The 14,081-nt window shown below is 51.8% G+C and overlaps 1 protein-coding gene across 1 annotated transcript in view; it reads right to left on the bottom strand.

Annotated features, from left to right (window-relative positions):
• CA12 (carbonic anhydrase 12) overlaps positions 1-13,624 on the bottom strand; it is a 54,561-nt gene extending 40,937 nt beyond the window's left edge. Inside the window, exons 1-3 of the mRNA XM_041731467.1 lie at positions 13,540-13,624; positions 12,966-13,169; positions 8,727-8,747 (exon numbers count right to left, since the gene is read on the bottom strand). Coding sequence (XP_041587401.1) covers positions 8,727-8,747; positions 12,966-13,169; positions 13,540-13,624 — 310 coding nt within the window. The remainder of the gene's footprint in view (positions 1-8,726; positions 8,748-12,965; positions 13,170-13,539) is intronic.
• Positions 13,625-14,081: the final 457 nt, after the last annotated feature.

The following is a 14,081-nucleotide window of genomic DNA, read 5'->3' as shown; positions in this document are numbered from 1 at the left end:
AACCACACCGGTCTTTAATTCACATTTCCCATGAGTGTGGTGCAAGGAACCGTATCAAATGTTTATCTGTGTCAAAAGGTATTAAGTCTGTTGCGTTTTCTTTAACCACAGGCTTTTGTCCTGATGAGGGGAAGAAAAACAAGTTAACTTGGCATAATTTGTTCCTGGCAAATCTAGATTATTTACTTAAAAAAAAAATCACTGCCTTTCCTCAATGGCATTTACACAATCTCATGATGTGCGGTGTAGGGCATGCTACACCTCGTATAAAATAAGCATCTGCTGAATGACCAGGAAAGCACATGCAATGGGAATCAGGAGACCCAAGTTCTGGTCCTGGCTCGGCGCTTCATGCTCTGCTTGGGCCACTGTGGAACTCTGAGTGTCCCTTGCCTCATGTGTAGGTGGGGTGGGATTTGGCTGTATCAGTGCCCCTCCCCTCCCCATCCCAGGATCCCATGTAGGCAATATGGCAGTCTGGATGCCAGTTTGAACAGAGACAGGCATTCATCCACAATCCGTGGTACTGTGTCTACACTGTGCCTACATCGTGTCTACATTTCTATTAGATGTCTACAATTCCAGCTGAACTACCAACAAGTCAAGACCCTCCATGACCCCTCCCTTGGTTCAGCCCCCAAGCTCCTCTCCCACAATCCTCTGACCTCCCTTTCTCTAGTGTTTTACACTCCTTTCACTCTCCACCCTGCAGCCGGGGGTGATCTTTCTTAAATGCGTGGTCCTGGCACAACCTGTCCCTAGGCCCCCAGCACCTTTTCACCCCTTGCCCTTTGCCTGGCTAGCTTTTTTCTGTCCTCCAGGTCTCAGCTTAGATATCACCTCCTCCAGGAGCACCTGGGTGGCTCAGTGGTTGAGTGTCAGCCTTTGGCTCAGGTCATGATCCTGAGGTCCTAGGATTGAGTCCCACATTGGGCTCCCTGCAGGGAGCCTGCTTCTGTCTATGTCTCTGCCTCTCTGTGTGTGTGTGTCTCTCATGAATAAACAAATAAAATCTTTAAAAAGAAAAAAAAAAAGATATCATCTCCTCCAGGAAGCTTTCTCTAGTCCTTTCCCCAAAACACTAGGGGAGGTCTCTTCCAAGCTTCCTCTGTCTGCAGTGGAGGGCCCTATCTAATTCACGGTGTCCTTCCAGAGTCACAGTCACAGAATGGTAGACGCCGTGCTTTAGCCACTATTGCTTTAGCATCTAATCCAATGCTCGACACTCAGTTCACTCAATATTGGTGGAATGAATGTGAATCAAGTATCTTGGGCTAATGGAAAATTTTGATTGGTTTTTATGTCTATCTTTGAATAAAAGCAGATGGGGAAAATTAACCATTTCATTAAATCATATTAATTTGTTAAAACAAATCTTTAAAGATGGAGGGGGGTGCTGGATAAAGGAGTGGTGAAAATATAGATATGACTCCTCTAAGGTCCCGACTAGCTAAAAATTCCAGAAATCTACCTGTTATAACATTTTGGCTCAGGAATAGGAAGAATCATCTAGAATCTTTAGATTTGCAGGTCATAGGAGAATAGACAGTGACTCAGTTTGCCTCTGGGCTTCCTGGTGGTCCAAACCAAAAGGGAAACACAGTCATCTGCATGACTGCCTCAGACTTGCTACAAAACAGCTTTGTTCCACAACCTTCAGTCACCTTTCCTGCCTTCTCCAACCCCAAAGCGCACTTCCCAGAAGACGGAGCACCGAGGAGGGGCTGCTCTACGACAGCACCGGGCACCACTGGCCAATGTCAGCACTGCCCCATTTAAGTAAATCTCACTTTCACCATAACCAAGGAGCCTTTCCTGAGCCACCTGTCCCGGGAGGTGGGGGCTGCATGAGCGATTTGCCCTGAGTGTGTCCTTAGGAGATCTGGAGGGGTCTCATCCAGTTCACCCAGGAGTCACAGAGCTGATCTAAGCACAAGTTAATGATTGCAACACTTTAAAAAGTTAAGATGAGCTAAACAAACCATGCAGAGCCAGACCAGCTCTGAGTCAACCTTTATAGACAGAAGGAGGTGCTGTCCTAGCATTTGTTCCTTCCTGGTTGGCATAAAATCAAATGCTTGTCAAGGAATTAGGGAGTTTGCTCACTCCTCAAAGAAATACTTTTGTTTAAAAAAATATGTGTGTGTGTGTCTGCGCACGCGCCTATATTACTTTGTTTATAAATACTTGTAATACTCTCAAATTCTACCAAAAAGCATGCATGAAATGAAAGTTGAAAAAAGAGTTAAAAATCAAATATGGTTGCCCATCATTCCCATATGCAGTGTTGGACAGTGTGCATACTAGCCATTCGTCTCCCACTTCTTTGCTCCCACTGTTTTGACTATTTAATTGCTGAAATTCATCGTCTCAGCTCCTTCCCTCTTGTGACAGGGTGCTTCTCCGCGAGCATTTGCAGAACAACTACCATATTTCCACAACTACCATATTGGGTTGCTTCCAGACACCACTGGTGATATGTCCCTATTTCAGAGATGCTAAAATGTAGGAAAAAATGTGGATCTGAGAATCCACGCATCATGGTCCTTGTCCACAGGGCAGCCCCCGGAAGTCTTGGCCGTACTTCCGGCCTCCACAGTAGACGTCTGCACCCTTCATCCCGGTGGTTGCTGCTGTACAGGGGGCACAGCACAGAGCAAGAGAGGGGGCCCTCGCTCGCTCCCTCCCAGAAGGTTGCCCGGGACAATCTCTGATCCCTTCTCTTCCTCATGGAAAACCAGACTTTCCAGTCCCCTCCTGGAGCCTCCTTCACACACCTGCTTTGAATTCAGCCCTTTTGGCTTAAATCTTCCCTTGGAGCTGGTTTACCTCCCCCCCGGCGGGGGGGGGGGGGTTCTCTCTCATGCTGGGGATGGGCTGCCAAGGGCTTTAAGGGTTCCTGGAGGGCTGGGGAATGAAGCAGCAGGGGCAAGTCTGAGCACCTCCAGAACGCTGACAGGGACAGAACCTGCTCCCCTGCAGTCCCCAGGCTTCACTCTGCCTCAGGTGGGTGACGGTTCCAGCCCGGGAACCAGATCCCAGATTCTCACAGCCCAGCCTCAGACTTCTTCCAGGTTCAGACCTCCACCCTGCTGCCCTAAACCAGGGATCAGCCCTGAGGCTTCCCAGGGGCTGGATCGAGAGGCCAAGGATGCTCAAGTGACTTCAGCTGAGTGGCCAAGGTGGCCCCGGCGATGACTATGGAACCAGGTGTCTGGTCCCTAAGGGCCAGGAGAGCACCAGGGAGATGAGGGCTGATTCACCCTGGCCTGAAGGACAAGGCTAAAAAGAACATTCTGGCCTGTGAGGAGCTGATGTTTTTTGCTTAGTCCCTTTCTTTCTCAAGCAACATGTTCTGTTTGTTCAGAATATACGAGGAGTAACCTCCTTGCTATTAAAAACTCTGGCCATTGAGCAAAGCATGAAGAAGCCAACCCTTTCTAACGCAGCTCACACCCGTTTGGTACTACAGAGTCTGCAAGGCATTTTCTCACATATTAGCTAATATAATCCCACCCTGGGAGGCAGAGGGAAAGAAAATGGTGATAAGCTGTGCTAGGTGCTCACCACGTGCCCAGCACCATCAGCCTCTTTCCATCGTCATCTTGCTGAATCCTCCCTGAAGTAGACAGGTGCTTCTCGGGCTTGAGAGGGCATCAGAACCCCCTGGTTGGCTTGTGCCAGCAGATTGCTGGGCCCAGCCCCAGAGTTTTGGGGTATTGTAGGTAGATCTGGGATGGGCCCAGGAATGTGCATTTCTTTTATATATATATATATTAAAGATTTTATTTATTCATGAGCAAAACAGAGAGAGAGAGAGAGAGAGAGAGAGGCAGAGACACAGGCAGAGGGAGAAGCAGGCTCCATGCATTTCTAACAAAGTCAAACATAGTGCTTTTGTTACTGCTAAAGAACCCAGGGCTACATTTGGAGAACCACTGGAGGTAGATGCTATTACTCCCACTTGGTAGTAAACACTGAAGTTCAGAGAGGTTAAGTTACTTGCCTAAGGCCATTCAGCCAGAAAGTGGCCTGGCAAATATTCACGGAGGGCTGCCAGGTTCTGGGCGCTGCACACTTTCCCCTCCTGCCTCCCGGTTCCCCCCACCCCCGCCCCCCACTCCCATGCCCTCACCCTGCCTTTGGGAACGAATCCTAGCTTCCCTAGGGTTTTACCCAGCCGGTAAGGCCAGCCGGGAACACTGAAATGCAGGCCAAGATCCCCCAGAACACACAAACCTCAGTTCTGCAACTCAGAAGGGATGAGAAATGATTTTGAGTGGGTGAACCACACCACATCCTATCAGACCCTGGATGTCACAACTTCAGTTAGAAGTAACTGGAACTACAGCCCCGATTTCACCAATGACAGTGGGGCTGGACTGCTGGCCTCAAGGGCAATCCCCACCGCATGGGGCTAGGGATTCAGTTCCCCGGTATGAAAAACGCCTTCTGGCCTTTTCTTGCTTCTATGCTCAGAGGGCTTTATGCCTCTTCCCATTCACCCTCAGGCCAGCAGCTGGAATGGGGGAGAGGTCACGGGGTGTTTGCAGTTGGCTGAGCCTCTCCACCTTTGGTAAAGACAGGACCCATTCTTAATTAAATCAGCTTTTTAAAAAAATATTTTATTTATTTATTCATGAGAGACACAGAGAGAAAGAGAGGCAGAGACACAGGCAGAGGGAGAAGCAGGCTCCACGCAGGGAGCCCGATGTGGGACTCGATCCTGAGTCTCCAGGATCAGGCCCTGGGCTGAAGGCAGGTGCTATACCGCTGAGCCACCCAGTGATCCTTAAATCAGCCTTTTAATTGCACATGCTCCCTAACTACTGTTTTGAGTTCTCCCTCAAGCTCTTAAGTCTGCTCTCCACCCTGCATATGAGGGACAGACAGAGAGAGAGAGAGGCAGAGACACAGGCAGAGGGAGAAGCAGGCTCCATGCAGGGAGCCCAACGTGGGACTCGATCCTGGGTCTCCAGGATCACATCCCAGGCTGAAGATGGTGCTAAACTGGAGCGGCCCCTGTGTCTAGTTCTTAGAGTTTGGGGAGGGTTTGGGATGGATGCCGCGTGCCAGGGAAAGTTGGTGGTGACTTAATATTCCAGCAGGTTCGGGACAGAAGGTAGGTGGAAGCTGGAGCCTGGAATACCAGAGATGTGCCCCCGTGGGGGATGCCTTCCTGATTCCCCAAGGAAATCCTTTAAGCCCGGGACTCTTGTCTGGGACAAAGGAGAGAGAGCAGACTGAGGAATGCAGTGGCAGGGCCTGGATCATAGGGAGCCCTGCCAGAGCTGGGGCGGCGGGGGGGGGGGGGGGGGGGGGGGCGTTCCAGCCATGGCAGAGAAGCTGGGCAGGAGGGCCTGTGAGGGGCTGCAGCCCACTGTCCCGCACCCCCAGGCCCAGCCACTACCATTCCAGAGTTCTCTGCACCGGGATGGAGAGGCCGGCCGGGCAGATGCCCTGCAGGGCCCTGGACTCCGGGAGAGGTGGGATGCCCACCCCCTCAAACAGGAGGGCCTGGCTTCCCTGTTCCCCTGTCCCTCCCATCTCCTTTGAAGGCTTATCTTATTCCTCCCAAATCTCTAGCAGACAGTGGTATCTGTTTCTGGGCTCGCTCACATCTGGGGAGCACTAAAGCAATGTCTGGCACGCTCAGGGATGAGCTCGGCGCCCATTCTCTGCTCACACGACGTGTTCTCGGGTCACTAGTTCCAACACAGTCATTCTTTTTGGTTGCTCTGTTGTTTTGAACATGCTAGAGGTTTTTTGTCGTGGTTGGGTTTTTTTGTTTTTGGTTTTGGTTTTTGTGGGGAAGGGCCAGGAAAACTTCCACGGCAAGGATGACTCTCCCAGCCAGCTGGGCTTTAACTCGTTTACTGAATATACTACACACACAGAACAGTGCGTGCATCATCAGGGAGCAGCTTGATGAGTCCTCGCCAGCTGAACACAGCCCCCACACCAAGGAACTAAACATGACCAGCACCCTCCTGGCGCCTCCTTCCTGTCACCTCCACCCCATGAGGGTACCTGCTACCTTGACTTCTAATGGCAGAGTCACTTCAGCAGGCTGGAGTTTAGCATCCGCTCACAGGACAGCCTGACTTGCAACTGCCCTCCAGTTCAGAGTTGAGGGAGCTGCTGGGGCTCAGCAGGATTGGTCTGGGACAGGTTTCCGGTGGCGAGGGCCTGCTCAGCAATTCTAAACCCAGCACGCCTCTGGCTGAGGGGTGCACAGGGGCAGGGCTGGCCCCACCATGGCTATCACAAGGTCCTCCTATCTCCAGACAGGCCATCGGGGAGGTCAGCTGGGTGACTTTGTGGAGAGGGGTGGGGGTAGAGTTCTTTCCATGTGCTTCTAGAAGTCCTACCCTGTGTTCCAGGCTGTGGGAGGCCCCTGGTTCAGGATGACTCAGCAGCATCTACGTGCAAAGTGGCTGAGGTCTGCACCCTGGGAAAACCAGCACGTGGCATTTGGTTGGATTTGCCTCATTCAGTGCAGCCCTCACCACTTGGAAACCATTTCCCCCTCTCACCTATGCCAGGCTCTCTGTTTACCTGAGTGGCTCTGAGCACAGGTGCCAGCTGCCAGCCTGGACCTGTCTGCCTCGCTAGCCACCCCTCACCCGTCCTCCTTCACTGGCCCCCATCAGGGCTGACTCCACATCATGTGTACTCATCACATTCATAAAAAGCCAGACTTGGCTTTGGGCTCAGCCCCTGCATGTCACGCACCATTAGACTCTGCCCTCTGCTTCCTCAGCAGAGCGCTGCTCTGGTGGCACAGGGCGTGGGGGACAGAGAGGGCCGTCCAGAGCTAGTGGGCCAGGAGAAATGCTTCTGGGCTGCTCCTGTCACCACCCCCACAGCGAACCTCCCTCCTGAGGGGCCCTGAGTCTTGTCGATTCTCCCTGCAGCAAGTCTTTAGCCCTGCCCTTTCCTTCCCTCGGACTGCCACCCCCAAACTGGACGTTAAGACATAAAATGGGAATTCGGCAAAGGCCAGACACCTTCCTGCCTACCCTCCTTCCCTCTCCAGCCCCTGCACCACACTACTCTCCCTAAAACACTAATGTGTTTGTGCCCCTCCATCTATGGGACAAAATGGGAAGGCTCCCCATCTCCCTTGTTCGATCCAACCTATTTTTCCAACCTTAGAGTTAATCGCTCCCCTACAACTCTTTCTGTACATGCCCCTCAAATACTATTTTGTTTCTTGTCTGCTCATATGATGCCATCATCATCTTGGCCCACATACTTCCTTCCTACCACACCAAATCCTCTCCATCCTCCAAGGTCTCAGGTGAAAGCCCTCCTCCTCCAGGAAGCCTTTCTTGACTATCCGGCCCCAGGACTCTCTTTCCTCTGAACTTCGGGGCACTGAACCATTTATTGATTATCTGCCATGATCTATCCAGCTTCGAATTGTGACCTATAAGTATTTCCAGCAACAGACCACAGCCTACCCTTCTCATTACCCACCCACTTAGCAACGTGTCTCGCACACAGTAAGCACATAAGGGATGTTAGTAATGATGGAGCCATGCAGCGCGGGCGCCAAGGAGACCGTGGCCTGTAGGTGGTTGGTGAATTGGCCCAGTGACTTTTCTATGCCTCCTGGGCTAACAGACATCCAAAGGCTACCTTTTGCAAATCTAAGTCAGAGCTTCCTGTGGATTCTGCTTCTGCTGTTATGATCAACTCTCTGCCTGTCACCACTCCTCCCGCGTGAGTGAGGCCAGTTCTGCCCTCCTCTTACCAGAACAATCTAGCTTGCACAGTGCTCCTGATGGTCCCTCACAAGACATTATCAACATTCTTGTACTTGTCCGCCGACCTGGCGCTGGGCCTGCCATTCCCACCCCAGCCGACGACCAAATTTCCAGTTCATTTCACACACCAGCTGAGCTGATTTCAAGCTGCTTATCTTGCAGGCCTGCCAGGAATGGCTAATGTCATCCTTGCCCAACCCGTGGAAACCCCACTGCATACTTGATGTCCATCTCTCTCCTTGTGCACGAAGCAGGCATCCCTCTTTCAGTAAGGATTGGCCATCGCCACTTCTGAACTGCGCTCGCTTACAAACATGGCAACAAGACGTTTAATTCTAGATACACGGACAGCTTAAATTCTGGGGTCTGAGCCAAACTTCCAGAAAGGAGCCCTTTATTCTTTGTTTATTGTAGAATATATTTCCTACAGAGAAGGTTTCTCTCCTACCCAAGGCCCTTGCAGTCTGGAGGTAACCTAGGCACATTCACCTGGGAGGTTTGGTAGAAATCTTTGCAGGAATCTGGAAATCTAGAATGCTAGGAGTCACAATTTAAGCGCACAGAGCAGGCCCCTGTGCTTGGAGAGAGTGCCTCATGCAAACCATGCGGAACAGTGTTTTAGAGAAGCTTTTGTACTTTCTTTTAATGATATCAGACTCGCTCTTTTCAATCCCCACAATAACCTCCACAGATCATGGAGTTTCTGGCTTTCTCATGAAAACAGCCATCTCCTCAATATTTAAGGGGCACCTAGGGGGCTCAGTCAGTTGAGTCCAACTCTTGGTCTCAGCTCAGGTAGTGATCTCAAGGCTGTGAGATCCAGCCCCACACTGGCCTCCAGTGCTCAGCAGGGAATCTGCTTGAGATTTTTTTCTCCTCTGCCCCTCCCCCCCACTCCCTCTTTCTCTCTAAAATAATAAGTCTTTGCAAAATATATTTAAAATCTTTACTTACCAAAATAGCTCCACTTGGATCCTGGAAAGAACAAAACAAAGCAAAGTAAGTACAATTGAGCTTGAGCAAGTTAGAAGAAAACACTACAGATTTTGTTTTGAAATGGGTACAGTTGAAAAGGAGGAGGATGCCCAAATGTAAGATGTTGTCAGAGGCTGTGTCAGGACAACTGCTTCCCAGAGCCTCTCTGTTCCAGAGGGAGGCACAAGACAGTGAGTTCTAGCAGAGTCTTGTGCATTAGGTACGGGGCTTTTTTATTAGAAGCCTCCCATATCTTAGGGAAGCCAAATTTTATTTTCTGAATACATTAAAAAAAATTTCATAAGGCTCAAAACCCAAAAGCCCCCAAAGGGTGCACAGTAAAAGCTCTTCCTTCCACCCAGTCTCCCTGCTTCCATGAGAGAGACAGCCAGTTTTAGGAGTTGCCGGGAACATTTTCGTGGTGTGACTACACATACATGTGTAATCACATTCTTTCTCCCCATTTCTGCACACAGATGTCAGCATCCTGGAAACACTGTCATGCATCTTGTTTTTTCCCAGTGACCAACACACCCTGGAGAGCAGTTCACATCAGTACTTAAAGAGGAGAAAACTCGTCTCAAAAGGAAGGTCCTTCTTTGAGGAAGCTGCCACCCTCACCTAAGTTAGAATTCCAGGGGTGGAGAGAACGCGTTGGAGAAGTTCTGCTAGGAATGTCATGAGAGTCACCTACCACCTCCCACTCCACGCCCTTCACACGCAGAAATCCCCTATTCCTACATAAAAAACATATTTTGGGGGAAAAAATGTTGCCAAGTGCACACTTAGCATCCTGCTTGACACCTCCCTCTTCACCTCCAGAGAGCCTGAGATTCACACAGAGAGCCTGAGATTCAGGGTGTCACGGTGACATATCCAGTGAGAGGGACTCTTCAAATCCTAAGTGCCTCTCCCGGCTTCCCTTGATGCCATGATCCTGGTCCACAGGATACAGTCAGAAGAGGAAGGCTGTCCTGTCCCCTTCCTCTCCTAGGAACTGATTTGCAGTAAAACTGAACTGACCAGCAATCGGCACCCTTAACCACAACCAAGCATTTCTTACTCAAGCCAACGGTGATCCTTAAAAGCAAAAAGAAAAGATTTTGCTGCCTTTTAAAAACTAGTTTCATCTCATATTTTCCTGTTGTTCTGGTTTGTGTCTTTGCCTTGGTGCTTTTCAACTCTTTTTTTAAATTTTCAAAGTGAATTGGTAATTGTATCAAATTACACTTACACATGGTTCAAGGCGTCAGATGGTTCTACAAGGTTTTTTATAAAACAGATCATTCCCCTGACACCCCTAACTATTTCCCTGGTCCCTAGGGGATTTTTAATCCTTTTTCAATGTGGGTATCTCCACATCTCAATAGAAGCCTGTATTGCTCCTCTAGGATTTGTTTCAGTCGAGGCATTACTGACTCCCTCCCTGGGAGAGAAGCAGTGAGGTCTCTGGGAACCATCTGTAGCCTATCACTTTCTTCTTCTTCTTCTTCTTCTTTTTTTTTAAAAGATTTTTATTTATTGGGATCCCTGGGTGGCGCAGCGGTTTGGCGCCTGCCTTTGGCCCGGGGCGCGATCCTGGAGACCCGGGATCGAATCCCATGTCGGGCTCCCGGTGCATGGAGCCTGCTTCTCCCTCTGCCTATGTCTCTGCTTCTCTCTCTCTCACTGTGTGCCTATCATAAATAAATAAAATTAAAAAAAAAAATTTAAAAAAAATAAAGATTTTTATTTATTTATTCATGAGAGACAAACAGAGAGGCAGAGACATAGGCAGAGGGAGAAGCAGGCTCCCTGGGGGAGCCCGATACAGGACTCGATCTCAGGACCCCAGGATCATGACCTGAGCCGAAGGTTGACACTCAACCACTGAGCCACTCAGGCGACCCTATCACTTTCTTTTATATGTAAGGAAATAAAAGACCAGTGAGATGAAGTAGAGGATCAGTGCCTGCTAAGAAGTGTCTCTCCACATTTACCAGTACCTCCAATAAACTTTGCTACTTTGAGTCTCCTTCTCAATCTTTAGGGTAATGTGGGGGCTGCTGTTCAGAAACCTCAGAATATCTGATAAGTACTTACAGCCATCTTCCCTGTAAAAATGCCCATAGGCTTGGACACACAAAATTCATGTCTAATTAATTTCAGATGAAGGCCAGGGCCCAGCCTGGTACATCTTGGGCCCTGAACTGACCCGAGGAAGACTTTCTCAGGGACGTGTGTGCATGTGTGTTTGTTTTTTGTTTTTTTTTGTTTTGTTTTGTTTTTGTTTGGAAGTGGCACCTCCTGATTCCCCACCCAGAGTTTAGGAGCAGGAGTCCTGACCATACTCTGGAGGCAGGCCAGGCCAAGGCCCCTGTGGCTACACCTTGGAGGATTCCTGAGGAGCAGGCTTCTCCAGAAGAAATTTTTCCCTTCTCAGGAAGGCGATCTCTCCTACGTGAGAGACCTGGGAGGCCCAGTTCGATGCCTGTTGGAACCTGCAGGCCTACTCTGTACTAGGCAAGGAGAATGCCCTGAGTGCTCACTGAGGGGGTGTATTGACAAGGATCCAGGCCAGGGGTTGAGGGCCCTGCCGGCTTCCTGGTCTGGGTGCTAGAACCTTCTCTGAGTAACAGTCACTGGGGCAGCCAGAGACTGCCAGGTCTCCAAACCAGGTTCAGGCAGAACAGGCTCTGCAGAACTCACTGAAATGTTCCCCCGCGACGACTAAGAATTCCAAGGTTTTCTCCAGAAGACACGTGACCTCACCTTATGATACTCCTTCCCTCCCGACTCCATTTTTTTCCGACATTCACCAGTGCCAAATGCTGGAAGTCTAAATATTCCAGGAGGAGGACAGACCACACTTTGACCTCATTACCTAGCTTAACCCCCCTCCATTCCCAACCTTGGGTTAATACCAACTCTCTACATCTCAGTGACTTTTGCTTTGACCTTGTCCCCTGAGGTGGTTAAACAGCCAAGAAATCCGCATGAGTAATAACAGAATAAAAACTGTGTTCTTAGACTCCAGGGGGAGGCAGGCTGGCTACTCAGTGTCTGGTGAGAGTGGCTTTTTTTACTGCAAACTCCCCCACCCCACCTTGCAGAACTGGGAGGGAAGGAAGGCAAAGAAGGGAAAGGGAAAGAGGGGGAGGGGCAGGGGCAAGGAGAAGGGGGAGGTAGAGAGGGAGGGGAGGGCAGGGAGGGCAGGGGAAGAGACAAAAGGGAGGAGGAGCTGCCCCAGAGTGAGGGGAGCAACAGGCTTTCTGGAAAGAGAGCCAATGAATTGCTGTTTCTCTCCTGTCTTGGAGCAGTGTGCAACTACAAGGGAAATTTCTAGCAAAACTTCAGATCCCAGTGCAGCTTTCTTGAAAGGGGAATACAATTGCAGTCAAAGTTTGCAATTGTAAAAATTTCCACTTTTATATAACTCCTTTCTCCCACCAACTTTTTTTTTTTTTTTTAAGTAGGCTCCATGCCCAGCATGGAGCCCAACATGGGGGTTGAACTCACAGCCCTGAGATCAAAACCTGAGCTGAGATCAAGGGTCCTTAACACTTAATGGACTGAGCCACCCAGGTACCCCCCCCCCAACTTTCTATTTCTTCTGGACAAGATAAGGGAAATAATATCAAGCATATCTTGCCAGCCAATGGATTTGAGTTGAATGAAAAGTAATGCCAAAGCTCTGACAGGCCAGTTCCCCCACCTCCCTCCTGCCCCATGGACCCAGTGACCTCCAGGAGAAGGAGTCTCTGAGCGCTCATGCTCCAGAGCAGGATCCGTTTTCCACCCCGCTAACAAGGGAGGCTCCATTTCCAGCCATCACTGTCACTGTCAGCCCTCCTATAAAGGTTTCAGCCTAAGCTCGGTCCAGCAATGGTAGCACCTACAAATGTCCCTGCAACTTGAGACAAACTCTGTCAAGGGCAGGAGCTACCACCAGGCACCCAGGCAGTTTCCCAAGAGTCGCCACCCCCAGAAAAGTGCTCACCCAGCAGTTGGAGAGGCAGGCAAAAGCTTGGCACCCTCTTGTGCCTAAGGATTAACTAACTTTGACCTTGGTTGCTCACCCAAACTCCCTGCCTTGACCTGAGCCGCCAGTTCAGGTCCCCACACTTCCTCCCAACCCCTCCCGCTGGGCACCCTCAGCCTCCAGCCTTTGGGGCTTAAGCGCCCTATTTAGACTCCGAACTGAGGTGTGCACGCTCTTCTGGGTGCACGCACACTTACGTTCAAGATAGTAGAGCCCCTCTGGAGCAGAAACAATGATTAGGAACGGGACGCACCATCCCTCTGACCTGGAGGTAAAACTTAATGGTGAAGAGTCTCTCCTCCAAAGAAAAGCACCACCCCCCTGGGGGAAGGTCCTGCGGCTGGGGGTGCTGCACGCCCTTCCTGGTAACCACGCGGCTCGGGTGCCACATTCACTGCTTTAAGCATCTGCACGTGGATGGGGCGCAGCATTTGCCACCTGGTTCCCTTTGTCCTCCCCTTCAGCGAGTTCCCCAGCCACCCCTCCAGACCCGGGGGCAGCTCAAAGGGCGCACGAGCAGATTTTAATCCGGAGACAGCAGCGCTTCCCCGAACCCGCAACAGGTCGTGCATTTCCAAGGAGAACGAATTTTCCGCAACGCATTTTCCAAATGGTCTAAACACTACGCCATCCGAGGGGACGCTTCCCGCCCCCCGCCCCCCGCCCCCCGCAAGGATGCTGCCTTAGCACCGAAGAGCCCCGCAGGCCGTGCCCCGTGCAGGTGGGGCTGCGCGCTCGGGGCTGCGCGGGGAGCCGAGGCGGACTCTTTACCGTGGGGCGGGGCTGGGCGCGCGGGCCGGGGGCGCGAGCACAGCAGCAGGAGCACGGCGGCGGCGGCGTGCAGGCTGCGGGGCATCGCGGGGGCGGCCGGGGCGCGGGGCGCGGGGCGCGGGGCGCGGGGCGCGGGGCTCGGGCTCCCTCCCTCCGCCTGGGCGCCGGGGACCGCGTGCGCGCAGCCCGGCCGGAGAGCGCGTCCGCCCTTGGCGCGCCCGGCTCCGCGCCGGCCGCTTATATAGGGCCGCTCGGCCCCCAAACACATGATGTCATCGTGCGCGGGGGAGCGCGCCCTGCCCGCGGGAGGTCTGGCGCCCCGGCCCGAGGTGAGCCGCAGCCCGGCTCCAGCCGCGCTCCTGGGGCAGCGCTCAGCCGGAGCCCCGGTGTCCTGGGCGGGGGGTGGCAGTGGGAGCCACCGGGAGGGGTTGGTCTGCGCCCCGGCTGCCCCGGGCCCTGCCTCGCTCTGTCGCTTCCCTTTCGGAGAAGCCCCCCAAGTAGACCGCCTTAGGGACGGACGGGTGCCTCCTCCAGCGGGGCGC

The sequence above is a fragment of the Vulpes lagopus genome, chromosome 2 (genome assembly GCF_018345385.1).
Source record: "Vulpes lagopus strain Blue_001 chromosome 2, ASM1834538v1, whole genome shotgun sequence".
NCBI lineage: Eukaryota > Metazoa > Chordata > Mammalia > Carnivora > Canidae > Vulpes > Vulpes lagopus.
This window is presented reverse-complemented; position numbering and strand designations above follow the sequence as displayed.